This window comes from Choloepus didactylus, chromosome 7, assembly GCF_015220235.1.
Source record: "Choloepus didactylus isolate mChoDid1 chromosome 7, mChoDid1.pri, whole genome shotgun sequence".
NCBI classification, from domain to species: Eukaryota; Metazoa; Chordata; class Mammalia; order Pilosa; family Megalonychidae; genus Choloepus; species Choloepus didactylus.
This window is the reverse complement of record NC_051313.1, coordinates 117,072,061-117,091,876: the sequence shown is the minus strand read 5'-3', so window position 1 is coordinate 117,091,876 and position 19,816 is coordinate 117,072,061. Positions and strand designations below refer to the sequence as shown.

The 19,816-nt window shown below is 37.0% G+C and overlaps 1 protein-coding gene and 1 pseudogene across 2 annotated transcripts in view; both read left to right on the top strand.

Moving 5' to 3' along the window:
- Positions 1 to 19,411, top strand: part of SNRPC (small nuclear ribonucleoprotein polypeptide C) — a 72,369-nt gene extending 52,958 nt beyond the window's left edge. For both annotated transcript variants that reach the window (XM_037843448.1, XM_037843447.1), the window contains exons 2-7: positions 6,750 to 6,964; positions 7,311 to 7,353; positions 12,962 to 13,070; positions 15,340 to 15,429; positions 16,306 to 16,410; positions 19,059 to 19,411. In XM_037843448.1, the coding sequence (XP_037699376.1) occupies positions 6,852 to 6,964; positions 7,311 to 7,353; positions 12,962 to 13,070; positions 15,340 to 15,429; positions 16,306 to 16,410; positions 19,059 to 19,183 (585 nt within the window). In that variant the 5' untranslated portion in view covers positions 6,750 to 6,851 and the 3' untranslated portion in view covers positions 19,184 to 19,411. The remainder of the gene's footprint in view (positions 1 to 6,749; positions 6,965 to 7,310; positions 7,354 to 12,961; positions 13,071 to 15,339; positions 15,430 to 16,305; positions 16,411 to 19,058) is intronic.
- On the top strand, positions 7,762 to 8,396 carry LOC119539626 (annotated as a pseudogene).
- Positions 19,412 to 19,816: the final 405 nt, after the last annotated feature.

Below are 19,816 nucleotides of genomic sequence, written 5' to 3'. Positions count from 1 at the left end.
GGTAATATGTCAAGGACTAAGCAGAATAAATGGTAATTTTCACTTTATAGGATAGTCTTCATTTTTCTGACTAATGGAAAATGTACTTAGGTTCTTTAGTTCTAGTACTATGTTTTTTTTTTTTACCACACTGTGTATGATTTCCTAAACTGAGAAGGAGTAAGGGTTGTCCACAGTGCCTGTTTACTATGAATTTTGTGTTTTGAATAAAATGACCATAGTTATCAAGCAGGTTTTTGCTTGCTCAAAGTTTGCCTGTCCAGAATGTTGTCACCTTGGGTGGCAATGAATAACATCAGATTTCTGAATTATAATGTTATAAGATGCAGTCTTTTTATAAGGAGGTACAAACAAGGCTTAGTTTCCATGAGACTAATAAAAGAACTTTTAAAAAGTTCAATACCAAGATACATAGAACTAGCTCAAGTTCTTCAGTTTATGTTGGCATTTAATGCAATCTTTAAGAATATAGGCTTAATGTCATGTATAACATCCTGAAAATTGACAGGAAAACTGAGGCAATTGTTGGGGTAATTTACTCTGTTTACTATTTTCAGTAGACATTATGGCATTTTGCTGCCTTTGACTATCAAAAAGCTGTCTGACAGTGGCATAAGTATACTTAGGTGAAACTGTAGAACTGTTAATATTCATGGGAAAAGAGGGTTATGATTCTCCCCACTTAAAAAGGTGAGAACTGGGGAGTATAGTTTCCTGTCTTACTGGCTTTATTTTACCCTTTTTACTATCCTGCTATGTAGAGTCAATGGGGAGAATTGTTTGCTTGACATATATTACTGGGCTCCTTCCCCATTGCTAGAATGATGTATAAGTAGCCTTGATGGAGACAGCAGTGAGTATGTACCTACAGAAGCAGAAACAACACAGCTTATACTCCACTTTACTAGTCTCCCAGCATTTCAGTTGAACAGATTAAAAGATAGATTTATTCAATGGAAACTTCTCCTGGCTGTGTCCAACCATCTCACGTATTTGTTTCTGTAACCTTATAATAGAATTTCTTAAAAAGAAATCTTAGAGAACTGTCTTACTTGAAAACTGCCTATATCATTCTACTCTTTCACTCTTTAGTTAGGATCCTATAGCAATTAATAGTTTAAATCTACCAGAGTAAGGGCATTTTTTCAGGCATTGGAAACAGCACTTCTGAAGAAAGGGACTATATTTTGGAGAAATGTGAGATTCTTGGGAAATACTCAGAAGGTGGGCATTTTGCCAGAAAATGGATATCTTAAAGTGTGCAGTGCATATGGAATTTATAAGGAAAAACTCCACACATAGAAGTAGGGAGAAAATTTTAATAAACCCATGGTCAATCTTATTTCTTTTATATCCCCACTTATTCCTTTCCTCCCCTGACCAGAATATTTTGAAGAAAATTCCAATCATATCATTTAAGTACTTGACAGTTTTTATAAATTAGCAAGTTTAGAATTAGAAAGCATGTCTGTTATTGAAAAATATTTACCTATTGTATTTGTTATGCTGGATCACTGAAAATAAGTAGGCCACCTGTTTAGTGTTCTGCATCTTGACCTTGATTTTGCTTAGCTAGGACTTCAAAGTAAAATTGCTTGATAACAGTTCCAAATATGAGGCAGAGAGGCATTGAGATCATGGAACTCAAGTGAGTGCTGAGCCCCATTAGGCAGGTATCTTAACTTCCAGAAACCGACATAGTTCCAAGGTGATGAAAAAGGATTTGGGCTTCTTTTAAAAACTAAACTTTGCTGGGAAGTCTTAGCTTTGCTAGTAGCTTGTTGCAGAGTTCTGAGGCCTCTCAGAGCATGTCCTCACAGTTTACAGGACATCACTAAAAGGCTCTTCTCCTGCAAGATACTATGCTTTATCTAAAGCAAGCTACTTAAAGAAAAAAGGTAAGGAGACGAAGTAGATGTTAATGGACTATTGCTATGGAGCAGAAGAGTTTTACTGCTCTTCTGAAGCTACTTCTATATGATGATCAATAAATTTACCTTGCTTCAGTTGGAAAGCATTTTCAGTCCTAGATGTGTTCTCTCATTGCATGTGACATTCTGTAGTTGTATACTGGCTGTGTTGTGTTGGAAATAAGAAGTTAAAAAAATTATTAGTGTTTCTATACACTAGTGATGAATGATCCAAGGAGGAAATAAAGAAATTCTGTTTACAATAGCAACTAAAAGAATCAAATATCTAGGGATAAAATTAACCAAGGATGCAAAGGACCTATATTCAGAAAACTATAAATCATTTGCTAAATGAAATCAAAGACCTAAAAAGATGGAAGGACCTTCCCTTTTCATGGATTGGAAGACTAAATATCATTAAAATGTCAATTCTACCCAAATTGAATTACAGATTCAATGCAGTCTCAAACGAAATTCCAGTAGCCTACTTTGCAGCAATGGATAAGCCAAGTATCAAATTTTTATGGAAGGGTAAGTGGCCCCAAATAACAGAAAACATCTTGAAAAAAAAGAACGAGGTTGGAGAACTCACACTTCCTGACTTTAAAGCATATCGCAAAGCTATAGTGGACAAACAGCATGGTACTGGCATAAGGATAAATATATTGACCAATAGAACCAAAGCAAGAGTTCAGAAATAGACCCTCACATCTATGGTCAATTGATTTTTGACAAGGCTCCCAGGTCTATTCAACTGGGACAGAACAGTCTCTTCAACAAATGTTGCTGGAAGAACTGGCTATTCATATCCAAAAGAATAAAAGAGGACCCCTAACTCATACCTTATACAAAAAATAACTCAAAATGGATCAAACACCTAAATATAAGAGCCAGGACTATAAAACTCCTGGATGATAATGTAAGGAAGCTTCTTCAAGATTTTGTGTTAGGCAGTGGTTTCTTAGACTTTACACCCAAAACATAAGCAACAAAAGAAAAAAATTGATAAATGAGACTTCTTCAAAACTGAACACTTCTCTGCTTCAAAGGACTTTGTCAAGAAGGAGAAAATGCAGCCTAATCAATGGGAGGAAATATGTGGAAACTGCATATCCAATAAGGGTTTAATATCCAGAATGTATAAAGAAATCCTGCAACTCAGTGATAAAAAGACAAAACCACCTGTGCTGGTTTGGATGTATTATGTCCCCCAAAACGCCATTATCTTTGATGCAGTCTTGTGTGGGCAGGAAATGTGTTGGTGTTGATTGAGTTTGAGACTTTTGATTGGATGTTTCCATGGAGATGCGATCCCTCAACTGTGGGCGAGATCTTTCACTGGATGATTTCCATGGAGATGTGGCTCTGCCCATTCAGCATAGGCCTTGATTAGTTTACTGGCACACTATATAAGCTCAGGCAGAAGGAGCGAGCTTGCTATAGCCAAGAGGGACACTTTGAAGATGCACAGGAGCTGAGAGAGGAGCTGCAGATGAGAGACAGTTTGAAGATGGCTGTTGAAAGCAGACACTTGCTCCAGAGAAGGTAAGAGAGGACAAACACCACAAGAGCAACTGAGAGAGACATTTTGAAGAGGAGCTGTGGCCTTGAGAAGAACGTCCTGGGAGAAAGCCATTTTGAAACCAGAAGTTGGAGCAGACACTAGCCACGTGCCTTCCCAGCTAACAGAGGTTTTCCGGACGCCCTTAGCCATCCTCCAGTGAAGGTACCTGATTGTTGATGGGTTACCTTGGACATTTTATGGCCTTAAGACTGTAACTGTGTAACCAAATAAACCCCCTTTATAAAAGCCAATCCATTTCCAGTGTTTTGCATCCCAGCAGCATTAGCAAACTGGAACACCACCCAATTAAAAAATGGCCAAAATACATGAATAGACATTTTTCCAATGAGGAAATACAAATGGATAAAAAGCACATGAAAAGTTGCTCAACTTCATTAATAGAGAAATGCAAATCAAAACCACAATGAGATATCATTTCACACCTACTAGAATAGCCACTATTAAACAAACAGAAAATTCAAGTATTGGGATTGGATGTGGAGAAACAGGAACACTTATTCACTATTGGTGGGATTATAAATGGTGCTGCCACTGTGGAAGACAGTTTGGCGGTGTGCTGGTTTGAATCTGTTAGGTACCCCATAAAAAACTATGTTCTTTTAACCCACTCTTGAGTGGGCAGACCTATTGTGGGTGGGATCTATTGATTGAGTTGTTGTTTCCATGGAGATGTGATCCACCCAATTGTGGGTGGGACCTTTTGATTAGATTAGTTCCATGGAGATGTGGCCATGCCCATTCAAGGTGGGTCTTAATTAGTTTACTGGATTCCTTAAGAGAGCTCAAGGGGACAGAAAGCCCAGAGCCAAGACAGACCCAGACACTTGGAGAGAGACATTTTAGAGAGAAGCTAAGATATGTAATCCAGAGTATGCCCTTGGGAGAAGCAAACAGGGACCCACAGGGGCTGAGACAGAAGCCCAGAGACATTTTGGAGACAGCAACGGAAATGAGAGGCTAACCCTGAGAGAGGCCCAGGAGACTCCAGCCATGTGACTTCCCATGTGACAGAGGATCCCCAGATGCTTTCGGCTTCCCTTCAGAGAAAGTATCTTCCAATTGATGCCTTAATTGGGACATTTTCTTGGCCTTTGAACTGTAAATTTATGAACTAATGAACCCCCATTGTAAAAGCCAATCCATTTCTGGTATTTTGCATTCAGGCAGCTTTAGCAAACTGGAATAGGCAGTTCTGTAGGAAGCTAGTATAGAACTGCCACCATATGATCTGGCAATCCTGCTACTAGGTATATACCTGGAAGAACTGAAAGCAGGGAAGCAAACAGGTGTTTGCACATTGATGTTCGTAGCAGCATTATTCACAATTGTCAGAAGATGGAAGCAACCCAAGTGTCCATCAACCAATGAATGGATAAACAAAATGTTATATAAACATATGATGGAATTTTATGCAGCTGTAAGAGAGAATGCAGTCATGATGTATGCAACAACATGGATGAATCTTGAGGGCATTTTATTGATTGAAATAAGCCAGATACAGAAGGACAAACATGGTATGATCTCAATAATATGAACTAAATATAATGAGCAAACTCATGGAGTTAATACCTTGAATATAGGTTTCCAAAAGATAGAATGAGGACAGAGAATGGGGAACTGATGCGTAATTTGTGCAGAATTTTTTAGTAAGGTTGATTATAAATGGCTAGAGATGAAGGTAGCACATTTTTTGTGTGTATAAATAACAGCACTGAATCATGTATATGATTGTGGTTGAAAGGCTAAGTTTAGGGTTGTGTATATCACTAGAAGGAAAGCTAGAGGATAAAACAAGGGACTGTATAACATAGTGTACCCTATTGTGGATGATAAAGCTGGTTAACAGTACAAATATAAAAATGTTCTACCATGAATTTGAACAAATATATGTCACAACTACAAGGTGTTAATAATAGGGTGGTATATAGGAAAAAATGCACCTAAGGCAAATTATGTACTATAGTTAACAGAAATATCTTAATATTCTTCCATCAGTTCTAACAAAGGTAACACACCAATGCTAAGTGTCAACAGTAGGGGGTTATAAGGGGCATGGGGTTTTTCTTTTTGGAGCTATGAAAATGTTCTAAAATTGATTGTGGTGATGAAAGCCCAGCTCTGTGATTATACTAAGAGCAACTGTATACATTGGATGAATTATGTGGTGTGTGAATAAAACTGTTTTGAAAAAAGAAAAAAAAATCAAAAACAAAAACAAATAGACAAGAGTGAAACAGCCTGTAAATGAGCAATAGCAAGAAGCTGCTGCCACTGTTACACTTGAGTGACAGAAGGAAGATGCAGTGTTATCAGAGCCCAGGAGCTGGGATTTTCTGCTAGAAGTTTAGAAGTTGAAACCAAGCTAGTCCGAGGAGACAGTCTGAGGGGTAGGAGATCCCCTGACTTTTTCCTCAGCTGGGTAGCCCAGCCTGGAAGCCAGTCAGCACAGAAGTCCAGGCCATGCAGCTTGCATGAGGTGAGCTCCCACTGCCATACTGAAAAGAGCATGGGAAAGGTGAGGAATGTGGTTGAGGGAAAAACAGCTTCAGGATCTGCACAGAGTAAAATCAGGAAAATATCAAAACGTAGGTGATGAATTCATCCTCTTGAGGACAATCAACTCAGAGTGTCTCGACAAAGGTGGGATTCTCGAACTGCAAACATTTTCCCCAAAACATCCTTTAGGGTTAGGATCCAACCCTGGTTGTTATGACTCTTTAAACTCTTTTAATCTAGAACACTTTCCTTGACTTGCTGAAGGAAAGAGGCCAGTTGTCCTGTAGAATGCCCCATATTCTGAATCTGTTTGTAGCCTTTTGCTTTTCTTTAGCTTGATCCTCTATCCTATCTTGTAAACTTAATTAGATTGAAGTTAAACGTTGTTTTTTTGTTTTGTTTTGTTTTTAAATACATCATAGTTGATGGTGTCTACTGCTGGGGAAATACAGTTAAAGACACATCTTCTCCCAACCCAGAAAACCTATCCACAAAGGTAGAAGCGAAAGAAAAACATTTTATTATTAAACCAGAATGTCATTCATCATATGCAATACGCTAGCGATTGCAAAGACAGAAAAAAAGCTATCCTTTTTATGTAGCTAAGTGGGTACCACCCATTACATACATATCCAAGATATTTTTTTATTTGCTGCAAGAATGAATAATAACACGCTTGCGGAAGACGCAGGATGAAATTAGTGTAAATCGAATCTCATAAGGACTAAAAATCCACTCTCTCAACCCTTCGTTGCAAGCAAAGCGTCGGAAAAGCTCCGCCCCTCGCCACAGACAGCGTACACAGCCACGGTATAAAGCCGTCCAACGCAGCTCTGCCAGGAGATTGGGCGGCTTGGTGGATGAAATTGTCGCGCTTGCTTCGTCGGATCCGCGGCGTTGGCGCTTGCCGTGTGCGTCATTTCCGGGCCGCGCGGAACCGAGAGGTCAACGGCCTGCAGAGCAACATGCCCAAGTGAGTGAGGCCTTGAGATCTGGGGGTGGTCGCAGTTGCTGTATGTGACCCTGTGGGGTAGCAGAGTGGGTTCTGGCTCCGGAGGGAGAGGACCTGGGGGAGGGGGAGGACCTGGGGCAGGGACGGAGACTGGGTCCTCTAGATGCCACTTTTTGAGTGTGGTGGTTGCCCCCGCTTAAGGCAACAAAAAAACATGGTTTGTGTCAGGGATTCGTTGTTAAACGACTTAGAATCGTGAATAGATGTAGTTTTGTTTGGTTTTGTTTTTTACCTTCAGTGAACCGTGCTTCGGTAGCACGTTTTCATCTTCTGTTTTTTTTTTTTTTTTTTTCCCACCTCTTTCCAGGTTTTATTGTGACTACTGCGATACATACCTCACCCATGACTCTGTAAGTGGTGGTTTTTTTTATAGTTTTAAAAAACCTTATAAGTAGTAATTAAATATTTCTTTAGGTGTAAGTTTGTGCTTTTCAGCCTACTAAGGTTTAGGGCTACTGCTTGGAGACAATAACTTGGGATATTTATTTTTTCACCCTTCCTGTAACTGTCTTCATAATTTGAGGGCATTTGCAAGAACTGTTAGTCTTCCAGCAGTCAGTACTTTTATTGAAGATATAAAATTATAAAGCTTTAGGAGGTTTGAAGATGAAAATAATTTATGTGATTGACAAATTCCAGGAAAGTGTCCTAAAGCTCAAATATATAATTGAGTCAAGGATTTCAAATAATTGATTAAATTTTAAAGAAGGCCTTGATTTGATTAAAAACTACTTAACAATAACAGCAGCTAAGATTGAATGCTTGCTGTATGTCAGGCAGTGTTTCAGATGCATTGCTTCTGTCATTTTGTTTATTGCTTATGGTGATTCTATGAGGTTAGTACTTTGTCTCCATTTTACTGAGGAGGAAACAGGCAAGAAGTGGTTAAGTCACTGACAGGATGTCACAAAACCAGTTAAGTTGTATAGAGCTGTTAGGTGAGTCCAGGTAGTCTTAACTCCAGAGATTCTGTGCCCCAGCAATCCTCAAACTTTTTGGTCTCTCTTTAAAATTATTGGGCTTTTTGTGCCCATGGTGTTCCTGCAAAGGTGGTGAATGTTCCTAAAACCCACCTGATTTTGTAAGAGTGGCAAGCACCAACCCCATAAAATGACAGTGCAAAAAGGGCAAGGGTTCTCTGTATGCCCAGGGAAAGTAGTGTTAGGTCAGGAAGCAGAGTGGCGACAGTGGGCAGACTAAGTCGATTTTCTGAAAGAAGGCTAAAACTACAAAGAAACTTGTGTTGAGACTTAAATGCATTGAGCCCAATTGCAGTTCTAAGAGAATGTTGGCTATGAAAAGATTCAAATGTTTTGAACTGTGAGGGGACATGAAGAAAGGCCAAGTGATCCAGTTCATTTTTTGTTTTATTATGAAGACAATAAAATCTTGAGGCTATGTTAAAAAATATATATTGGGCAATGTGGGTTTTATTTTTGTATATCAATATTTGCCGAAGTGACAACAACAAACTTTTTACTGTAACATAGATAACATTTTAAAAATAAAATGTGACTGTTTTTCAAAACAAAATTTAGAAAGAATGGCTTTTTTTTTTTTTTTTTCACATTTTTACAAACCTCTTTAATGGCTGACTTAATGGAAGATACCTGGATTCTCATCTGCTGCTGCATTAAATCTGTTGGATTATATTGTTTTAAGTATGTGAAGAAAATCCAACTTTATATAGATATGTATTTGAAAAAATGAGGAATACGTTAATAGCCTTTTCAGATAATGGTGGATATTCTTTAGTATTACACTGAATTCACATGTGATTAGTAGTAGTGTGGAATCTGAAACCATATTACACATTTTATACACTGTTAAAGTTCATTGGTCTGCCTTGCACTTTGAATGGATCTTTTACCTTGCAAGATTTTGTGACACGATCCATTGGTCATTTGGAAAATATTGGTTTACTACGTTACGCAACCCTTTCGAATGTTGACACGTTTAATTATATAATATTAAAAACTCACATTCATGAATGTTATCTAATCAGAAACATCTTTTCACATTCATGAATGTTATCTAATCAGAAACATCTTTAAGTATTGGGAAGCTGTCAAACTCTTGGTGTCAGATACAGGTTTTCTAAAATTCTGAATTTTGCTTTAAAGCTCGAATTTTATCATTGGCAACACATGCTATCAATAGTTTTCTTTGTCACATCATTCATTTTTGAGAAGTCCGAATAACAGTTTGTTTCTCAGCTGCTCTTTCAAAAAAAAAAAAAAGGTGTTCCATCAAAAAAAAACTGGTAGAGCTCACAACTAGAATAATTGCATGCTTGCTTTTCCTTGAAATTACCATCATATCTAGCATGCACCTTAAGTGCTTTGTGTGTACTTCCCATTTTGTCACCCAGAATATTAAAAAGACATGAACTCAAGATTTAATAAAAATCATTTTACTGCTTTAAAAGGACAGTCTTAGTGAAACTGGCTTTTTTTCCCTGTGAGTGCATGGCAATGAAGAATAATACAATGGTGCCAGAGCCTGGATTCATGATAAAGTACCAGGAGTTTGAGTTTGGCATTATCAGTGCAAATGAAAAAACACATTAAAGAGAAGGTAATGTCTGACTATTATTGTGAAAATGGTTTGACCTTATAGAGACCTTTAGATGTTTGTAGACCACACTCTGCTGGAGAAACCTGATTAAATCAGAATTTTTGGTTATCTGATCATAGCTGCTAGAACTTAGCCTGTGTTTTCTCTTGTTACTTCGTTTGGAATTCTTACTAAGACATTTCTGATATATAGTTCAGTTTTAATAGTATTTGTGGAACATATAAGTAGGGTGTTTCCTCTTGAAGAAATAATAATATGAATATCATTATAGATGGTCATTGAGGAGTCTTTGCTAATCCATTGGCATTGGTAGTAGCTAATCAGTCCCTTCCTATACAGCCCCAATCTTGTTTTTTTTGTTTTTGTTTTTGTTTTTGTTTTTTTCCATTTACTTTTTTTTTTTAATCTTCATTTTATTGAGATATATTCACATACCACGCAGTATACAAAACAAATCGTACTTTCGATTGTTTACAGTACCATTACATAGTGGTACATTCATCACCCAAATCAATCCCTGACACCTTCATTAGCACACACACAAAAATAACAAGAATAATAATTAGAGTGGAAAAGAGCAATTGAAGTAAAAAAGAACACTGGGTACCTTTGTCTGTTTGTTTCCTTCCCCTATTTTTCTACTCATCCATCCATAAACTAGACAAAGTGGAGTGTGGTCCTTACGGCTTTCCCAATCCCATTATCACCCCTCATAAGCTACATTTTTATACAACTGTCTTCGAGATTCCTGAGTTCTGGGTTGTAGTTTGATAGTTTCAGGTATCCACCACCAGCTACCCCAATTCTTTAGAACCTAAAAAGGGTTGTCTAAAGTGTGCGTAAGAGTGCCCACCAGAGTGACCTCTCAGCTCCTTTTGGAATCTCTCTGCCACTGAAGCTTATTTCATTTCCTTTCACATCCCCCTTTTGGTCAAGAAGATGTTCTCCGTCCCACGATGCCAATCTTGTTTTTATGTCTGTAACCATCTCTCTAGGTTAAGCCACTAGTCATAATTTTCTGACAGTGTCAGTGAAAAGGCTGTTCCTTTCTGCCCTTTTGGGGCACAATGTTGTTATATACCTGTACTCATCTTGATAATGCTAGAATTCAGAGAATTGAAAAGTGTGTTTTGATAAGAATGTCTTTTTATAAGAAACATTGGAAACCCTTGTAATACTGTTGTTCTAAAATATCTTGTGAAAATACTAGTTGATTCCTTAGGCATGACTTTATTACGCTTAAGGCATTAATATTGTATTAATGTAATTAGTGGTTCAGGAGAAAGGGAGCAATATTTTGAAATGTAGACTGTGAGAAGAAAATCTCTGCCCTTGTGATATAAGTTGTATCTGTTACAGCTAAACTAACCATGTGAAGAGAGGATATACTAGTAGTGAGGTAGTTAGGTAGCCATGAGGTTCATCTGATCCAGATCTGGGTTCCAGGCTCATAGGTGGTAAACCTGTGTGTTTTCAGGCAAGTGACTTACCTCCAGACCCATAGATGGTAAATCTATGTGTTTTCAGGCAAGTGACTTACCTCTTGAAGCCTCAGTTTACTTTTTGGTAAGTAGAAGATAATAACTGGTTTTTAAAATCAATTTTATTGAATTATAATTTATATTCAATGAAATTCGTTTTTTAAGTGTACAGTTTGATGACTTATCAGATGATTACAAATTTTGCAGAATTCCCTGGCAACAACTAAACTAACCTGATTTATATCACTGAAAACTAGTGTTGCTGACGTTAAAACTTCATAGTAATGGAATCTTATAGTATATACTCTTTTTGCATGTGTCTAATTTTGCTCAGTATAATATTTTTGAGATTCATCCATCTACATCACTGATTTGTTTTTTTTAAATTTCTGAGTAGCAGTCCATTGTTCCATGTGCGTGTGATTTTTATGATGAATGAGACAGTGCTTGTAAAGTATATACTTTGGGACCTGGTGTATAGTAAGTGTCCAATGAATGATAAAGACAAAAAACACAAATATGTGGAATTTATTCTGTGTCAGTTATAGTTCAGTAAAGCTGTTAAAGCTGTTAAAAAAAGAAAAGGACTAGTAGGCTAGAGACAAAGGTCTCTAGGTGGTTTGTTTGCTGTGTATCCTAGACTCATAATTAAAAACATTCTCATAAACAGTGTTGTTTCAATATATATAGGCTATATTATTTTGTTACGAAATAATCCAAGAAAGGGCATGAAAATGGCTTTGCAGAAGGAGAAGCTAAACCTGCTTATAATTGTGCCCAAGAGTCTCCCCCTGAGTGCCTCTTTGTTGCTCAGATGTGGCCCTCTCTCTCTAAGCCACCTTGGCAGATGATCTCACTGCCCTTCCCCCTATGTGGGACCTGACTCCCAGGGGTGTAAATCTCCCTGGCAGCACAGGATATGACTCCAGGGGATGAATCTGGACCCAGCATTGTGGGATTGAGAACATCTTCTTGACCAAAAGGGGGGTGTGAAATGAAACGAAATAAAGCTTTCAGTGGCTGAGAAATTTCAAATGAAACTGAGAGGTCACTCTGGTGGACAGTCTTACGTAATATATAGATAACACTTTTTAGGTTTTAATGTATTGGAATAGCTAGAAGTAAATACCTGAAACTATCAAATTCCAACCCAGTAGCCTTGACTCTTAAAGACAGTTGTATAACAGTGTAGCTTACAAGGGGTGACAGTGTGGTTGTGAAAACCTTGTGGATCATACACCCTTTATCCAGTGTATGGATAGATGAGTAGAAAAATGGGGACAAAAACAAAATGAAAAAACCGGGTGGGATGGGGGGGATGATTTGGGAGTTCTTTTTTACTTTTATTTTTTATTCTGATTCTTTCTGGTGTAAGGAAATGTTCAAAAATAGATTGCAGTGATGAATGCCTAACTATATGATGGTACTATGAGCAGTTGATTGTACACCAAGGATGATTGTATGGTATGTGAATGTATCTCAATAAAACTGAATTTTAAAAAAAAGGCATTGCAGTCTAGATCAGTACTGGGCAAATTATTTAAGAAATAAGTTGTAAATATTTTAGGTTTGCAGACCATATGGTCTCTGTCACAATTAAATTAACACTGCCGTTGCAGTAGAAAAGCCATAGACAATATATAAAGAAATGTGGCTGTATTCCAGTAAAACTTTTTTTACAAAAATAGGGAGCTGGCCTGTGGGCTGGTGTTTGCTGACCCCTGGTCTAGATAATAAACATGGTAGATAAATTAGCACAATATGTTGCAGTACATTGCTTATCTTATAAGTGATCTTTAGCAGCACAGTGCTAGCCAGGCTCTCTATAAAGGTAAGGTTTATAAAATTTCCGATTTTGGAAATATGTTTCTGTGACTCATAAGATCTTTTTGTTTTACAGCCATCTGTAAGAAAGACACACTGCAGTGGTAGGAAACACAAAGAGAATGTGAAAGACTACTATCAGAAATGGATGGAAGAGCAGGCGCAGAGCCTGATTGACAAAACAAGTATGTTTCAGTCTCTTGTTTTGATGTGGTAGAATGGTCCATTCTTTCTCTTCCCTTTCTCTATTGTTTTCCACAGAAACAGTGCATTATGAATGATAAATAGGGGTATTAGGACATGCCAGATGAAAGAAGTGGAAGGTCACTGGTTTTCCAGGGCTATAGGAACATATTGAGATTAATTATTGAGGATAGAGCAAACAGATATTGATTAGACTGGGAGGTAAGGCAGAGAAGAATAAAGTTGTCTGATATTTTCTGCAGACAAATTTGCCAAAATCTTATAGCAAATTTATATAAAGTCTTTTTAGTGATCCATAGTTTTTATAACGTTTCCTCTTGTAACAGAAAAGGTGGAGGATAGAATAGCTGTCCTATTCAAGTAGTTTGAAAAGCTTCCCTTCAGTTTCTCATTCCTTGAAGTCCTGGCAAAGAGAACTGGTCACAAATTAAAAACTGATGTGTCAGAATTGTCTGGTATGCATGGACCCTTGTTTATACATGCCATACTGTTAATTAGGAACATCTTTGTTGTTCTGGCTAGTTAGGTCCAAGGTACTGACAGAGAGAGTTGTTGCATTTCTACTTTAGATCATCCTGGTAATTATGAAACATGGCCTTTCTTAATCATTCACTGAATTCATAGCCTGCAGGCAAATGTGGACTTTGATTGTGTGTGATTTTTAAAAGCCCTTAATTATTAAGGAAAATTTCAAAGTAGAAATACAAGTTTAATGAATCCCTCCAGCTACCCACCCAGGTGAAGCAGTTATCAACTTGTGGCAAAGGTCACTCTTATTTCATTTATACCAAGATTTTCATTCTTGGCATTTGATATTTTGGTAGATAAATTCTTTATTGTTGTGGGGCTATCCTCTGCATTGTAGGATCCTTGGCAGCATCCCTGGCTTCTACCCACTAGGTGTCATTTGCAGTCTCCAGTTGTAACAGCCAAAAATGTCTCCAGGCATTGTCCAGTGTCCTGAGAGGAACAAAATTACCTCCAGTTGTGAATCACTGCATACCTTCATCTACTCCCTCTTCCCCTCCTGGATTATAATAGAGCAAGTCTCAGACGTTGTTCCATTTCATTTGAAAAATGTGAATTATGTGTTTTTTTTTCCACTTGAAAATATATTATAAATTTCTTGCCATTGAAAGATTAGCATTGTATTTTCTTATTTTTCATATGCAGTAAAAGAATTTAGAATGGGTAAATGTTTTTAATGGAGGACTTGGAGAAAAGGAAGTGAGCCTTGAGGGATATACCTCATGATGTCCAAGATTATGTTGACATTGAGTCTGCTGCTGTGACTCGGTCTTTATCAGCTGTCCTACATTGAGTATGGGAGGTGCCTTTTTGATTTGAAGAGCCCTTATTGGGATATAATGGCATTTACCAGTACAGGCTCTATCCAGAGGCATACAAATAGCTGTTCATAAATCTCTATTCTAGGTCTTTCTTTGTCAATCCGGTCTTCTGATAATTCTGTGAATTATTAGTGATAGGCTGAGCTGTTTGATCTCCTGTATACCAGTGGGGCCAGAGTGCAATAGGGGTGCCTAGGTTGCTGAAAGCACTGAATTGGGAAGGATTTTTAGGTTCAGGAAGAGACTTTTGTTATTTGGGACTCCCTTCTAAAACCAAATGTAAATGATCTTCGGGTTCTATTGTTTTCTTTTGTGCCTTATATAAACTAAAAGAAAAATTAAAAATTGATTGTGTTGAACTTTTAAAAAAATATTATATTCTCCTTATTCTCCTTTAGGGTAGACTCTTTGAAATCTTTGTTTCTTCCACATCTTCTAGCACTAATTTCAAAACTGGTAAAACAAAGTGTGGTGTATTGTTTTGACTCAATACAGCATACATAGGAAGAATAAGAAGTTTTATAAAATTTTACCCTTAAGCGTGTATCACATATGTATCACAAATTTTTCACACAAAATTCTGAACAGCTTGAATTGGTTATAAACCACATCTAAAAATGAAAGGTGACTGTTTCTTTCTTGTAAAAGACTTGGATAGGTAGGAAGTTTTCACTCCAATTTCCCATAGGTTATTCAGCCATAGAAATGCTAGCTACATAAAAACTTTAAAAACCCAAATAAGTAAACAATTAATTGCAGTATTAGCTGGTGAATAGCTAAAGTTGATTTAAAAACTGTAGAGTCCATGATGTAGTAACTTTAAAGAAATAATTACTTTAATAAATGGATTGTTGAATTCCTACTTATTGTGGTGTTTTTTTCCTCACCCTTGTCTCCAAAGCGGCTGCATTTCAACAGGGAAAGATACCTCCTACTCCATTTTCTGCTCCTCCTCCTGCAGGGGCGATGATCCCACCTCCCCCCAGTCTCCGTAAGTTTAAAGTATATTTTAAGGGGTCTAGCTGGGCAGACTGTCCTTTGATATTGTAGATTATCTCACAGTTGACTTTCAAACACTCATTGAATAATTACATGGAGAGTATTAGAAAACAACTTTAGTGGTTTAATTTCTGCAATAGCTTTAGAGTCAACTTTGATTGTTTTGTTATTAGGTTATTGTGTTTGTGTTATCTCAAATGTGGGTCTGAGATAGATTCAAACGGGAAGGTCAGAATGTACCTGTAATAAGATGAGCTAATATATGAGATAGGTATTCCTGGGTATATTAAATTATTTACTGCTATGAATGCAACACTAGAAGACTGAAATAACAGATCCACTCCTCAGTCTTTCCCCCTATTTCTAATCCACCTAATACCATCATATGTACCTTGTGAAAGATAAGAATTGGACAGTTGGAAGTGGAGTGGATCAAAAGCTTCTGCTTTCTGGGAATGTTTATTGTTTCTGCATGACAGTCAGGAGGAGATTGAGTAACCAGGCAGTAAATCCTTTGGTTCTCTTGGAAAACTTCAGATTGAAATCAAATTTAGACACAGGAGCTCTATAGAAGATATAATCCCTTTTTAAAATTAAAATCTCTTGGAATTTTTTTAACCTGGGGAACCTGGTTCCTGGTTCATTCTATACTTCTGTCTAGGCAGTCTTGTTCTTCCTTTTTAGTTTTAAAGCAACTAGAGTTTTATGGCATGCTGATTTTTGTGGATCTGTTGTTATAACAGAAACCTTAGTAGGTCTATTGTTGCAGAATTTTATTCAGTTCATGAGACCCTAATAATTTCATTAAGAAGAGTAAGATGTCAGTACATAAATATAACTTAACCCTAGACCCCACTCTTTATTTCAGCGGGCCCTCCTCGCCCTGGTATGATGCCAGCACCCCATATGGGGGGCCCTCCCATGATGCCAATGATGGGCCCTCCTCCTCCTGGGATGATGCCAGTGGGACCTGGTAAGTTTTAATCTCTTTTCTTCTAGGGTGCTTCTTTGTATTTTAGTTCTCCAATTATATGGGTTTCTTAATTATCTGTTTAAATATATTATTGAAAAACATTAAAATTAATGAATCTTTAATAATAAAGGAAAAATAAATATTTGATTGATCAGTATAGTTGGATTGTAGCTAAATACCTTATGCTACTAAAAGTGGAAAAAGTCTGCTTCTTTTTAAATTCTCCTTTCCTCCTGTTTCCTTGCTCCATCTTGACTTTTGGCTCTAGGTAGTGAAGAGGAGAGTTTATGATATTGTTACATTAGGGATTGGGGGGAAGGTTAGATATATACTTGTGCTGCTACTTTTCTCATTTTTTATTTGGAGTAGAGCTACTTCCTATTGTTTATTTAATCTTGCAAGTTAACTAGGCCAAATCAGTATACAAAAAAGGTCCTCATGCTTTGTAGTTGGTCCTTTATTCAGGAAAGGACAAAGAACTTACACCTCAAACATTCCATTTTAAAGTAAACATAAAAGTATATTAACTTGCAGATCTTTCTGATGGTCAGAGCCTTTACTTTGAGAGTTGGGTATACTGATTGGAATACTCTTAACTTCCTTGCATACCCATAATACATCCATCACTAACTTTAGTTTCAGCTTTTTTTAAGTAATAAGAGAAATTGTGAAGGAATTGAGTACCAATCTTTTATGATTATTTTGCTTACCAAATTTGTGAACATTATTTTTTGGATGAATCTTTCTGAGTATCGACTTAGTTTTCAAAGAAACAGTTCTCTTTACACTCATTTTACTAGTTTGCAGAATCATTAAATTATGTAATAAATACAACTGATAATAGGTTTGGGAACAGATGTGACTAAAGCCTACAACTCAGTTGGTAAGACAAGGTACAAAGGTATCAGAATAGCTTCTTAGCTAGGAGTTTTCAGGATGTCTTAATGTGAGTATCCCTTAGAGGGATTAGAGAGTATAGATAGAGTTCCTGCCTTTCTGGGTTGTGAACCCACAACACAGGCAAAGTTATTTAGATGGCTTCTTTAGTAATCTTGAATCAGGGGTCTCATTCAGATCCTAGAGGGGTTTAGGGACTGTGGTAGACTGAGAAATGCATGACCCGTCTAAAGAAGGCTTCTAGAATTCGGTTTCAGACTACGGTTTACATTTGAGAATGCAGGTTTGATATTACCAGATCTCCTGTTGTTTTGTTTTGTTTTAAAGAAAAGCTAGGGTAAAATGTTTATCAGGATAAAGCAGTAAGATTGTGGGATTTGTGTCAAAATAGTTAAATAGTTGGGGGGCAAGAATATGAATGAGTAGAGGTATAGATAAGCAGAGTTGGCCATGAGTTCATAATTATTGAAGCTGGATGATGAGTGTATGGATGTTCATTATACTCTTTTTTTTCTATGTCTGAACATTTCCATAAAAGTTAAAAAATATATATAGAGAGATTTCTGTGTGAAAGCCAATGTTGGCAACTAATTCGAATTAAATCCACTATGGAGGACAAAGAAAACAAGTTTTCAATCTTTGATCTTGATCAGTTTCCTCTAAGAAATGCTTGAATACAGCTTACATTAAGTAAGGGCCTTTATATGTTATTTATGATTTAGTACTGTTCTTTGTTCCTGTTGAAATTGATTAAAAAAAAAATTCTCTACCTATTGGATTTTGTGTTTTTGCACATACTGATGTATCACTTCTCATGATAAGGCTGTATTCAACTTTGAATGTGGTTTTCTCTTGAACCATTTGCTAGAAACCTTTAAAAGTAGTAAAAAATAAATAGGTAAAATTAGGTAAAATTTGATATGTTAAAAGAATATATGTAACATGAAAATTATGAGGCATAATAAGATGAATGTCCCTGAACCTACAATCCAGCAGAAGAAGTAGAACATTACTAATTCCATGCAGACTGCCTGCATTCCACCCAATCTGCCTTCCTCTTCTTCCCCTCATCCCCGCCTCCATGCTTATTTATTTTGCTGGTATATTGATGAAACACTTTTAAAAATCAATTAATAGTTTCTAAAATATATTAGAAGAACCAGGTGTGTGTGTATGTGTGCTAATTCTTAAAAATCACATTATTGTCTATTATTTTTCTTGACTTGAATTAAGTATGGCTACTAACTGGTTTTCAGCATAGGCCTTCTGTTCACCATTCCTCCGAACAAATGTTTAGGGATAACGTTTTTATCTGTGCCTGTGGTACATTCATGAAATAGCTCCTGGTTATAACTGATAAAAAGAGCTGACTGAATAATATGTGGCTTAGTTGTGAATTTCCCTGAGTGAGAAAAAAAGGTCCGTTTAGGGAACTAGTATCCCTGGTGATTTCTGGAAAAGTCTATTAATAGTTTCCCCCTTGCTATCATTAGGGCATGATCCCACATGATTCTTGTGTTGACTTTTTTACTTTTTGTTTGAGAATGTCTTAAGTAATATATAGATGAGATGAATGATGAATTTGTTGCATTTATTCTGTCAAGTGTGTCTTTATTCCAGCATTTTGTGGGGGGGGGCAAGTTTTTTGTTTGTTTTTTTTTTAATCGAAGTTCCATCAAACTCTATCATAAGTAGTATTTTCTGACTTTTTTTTTTTTTTCTTTTTCTTTTTCTTTTGTGGTGTTCTGCAGCTCCTGGAATGAGGCCGCCCATGGGAGGTCACATGCCAATGATGCCTGGACCCCCAATGATGAGACCTCCTGCCCGTCCCATGATGGTACCCACTCGGCCAGGAATGACCCGACCAGACAGATAAGGATAGAGGGAACCCTCTTTGAATTAGTTTTTTATTACCTGTTCTACTTCACCAGGAGATACGGTGCTGTGACTCTGGGTGTTTTCTAACAGCATGACAAGGAAGACTTGCTCCCCCTTCCTATCAAAGAGAGCGTAGTTTTGGAGGGGAGTAGTGGGACAAAAAAAAGTAATTTTCATTTGTATTGTGGAAAACAGAAATAAAGTTGTCAGCTCTTACAGTTAAAAATGTGTTCCCTTTTTTCTCCCCTCAGTATTTTTTGTATGTTGTAAAGGAGTTAAAGCATTTGAGTTATTTCTCTCTAGGTTATTGTTTCTTTTAAGTATGCGCTCTCATGAGATTTTTCCCTTTGCTAGAGTGAGTCCCTTTGGGTATCCTGCCTTTATTTAGTGAAGTTTTCTTGTGTAGAACTTTGGAAAATCCAACACTCACAGGGTTTTTGTAGATTAAAATAATAAGCAGCACAGCTTGTTGTCTTTATGCTGAAGGAAGGGGAAATAGTTCACAGTACATGCATATCTGATCAGATTGGACAGAATTGCCTTTAACTTTGCTTCTCTTTTCTTTTGGCTCCCCCTTTTTTGGACTTCCAATAGTCTGAAACTTTCTATAGCAGTGGTAAAATTATGCAAA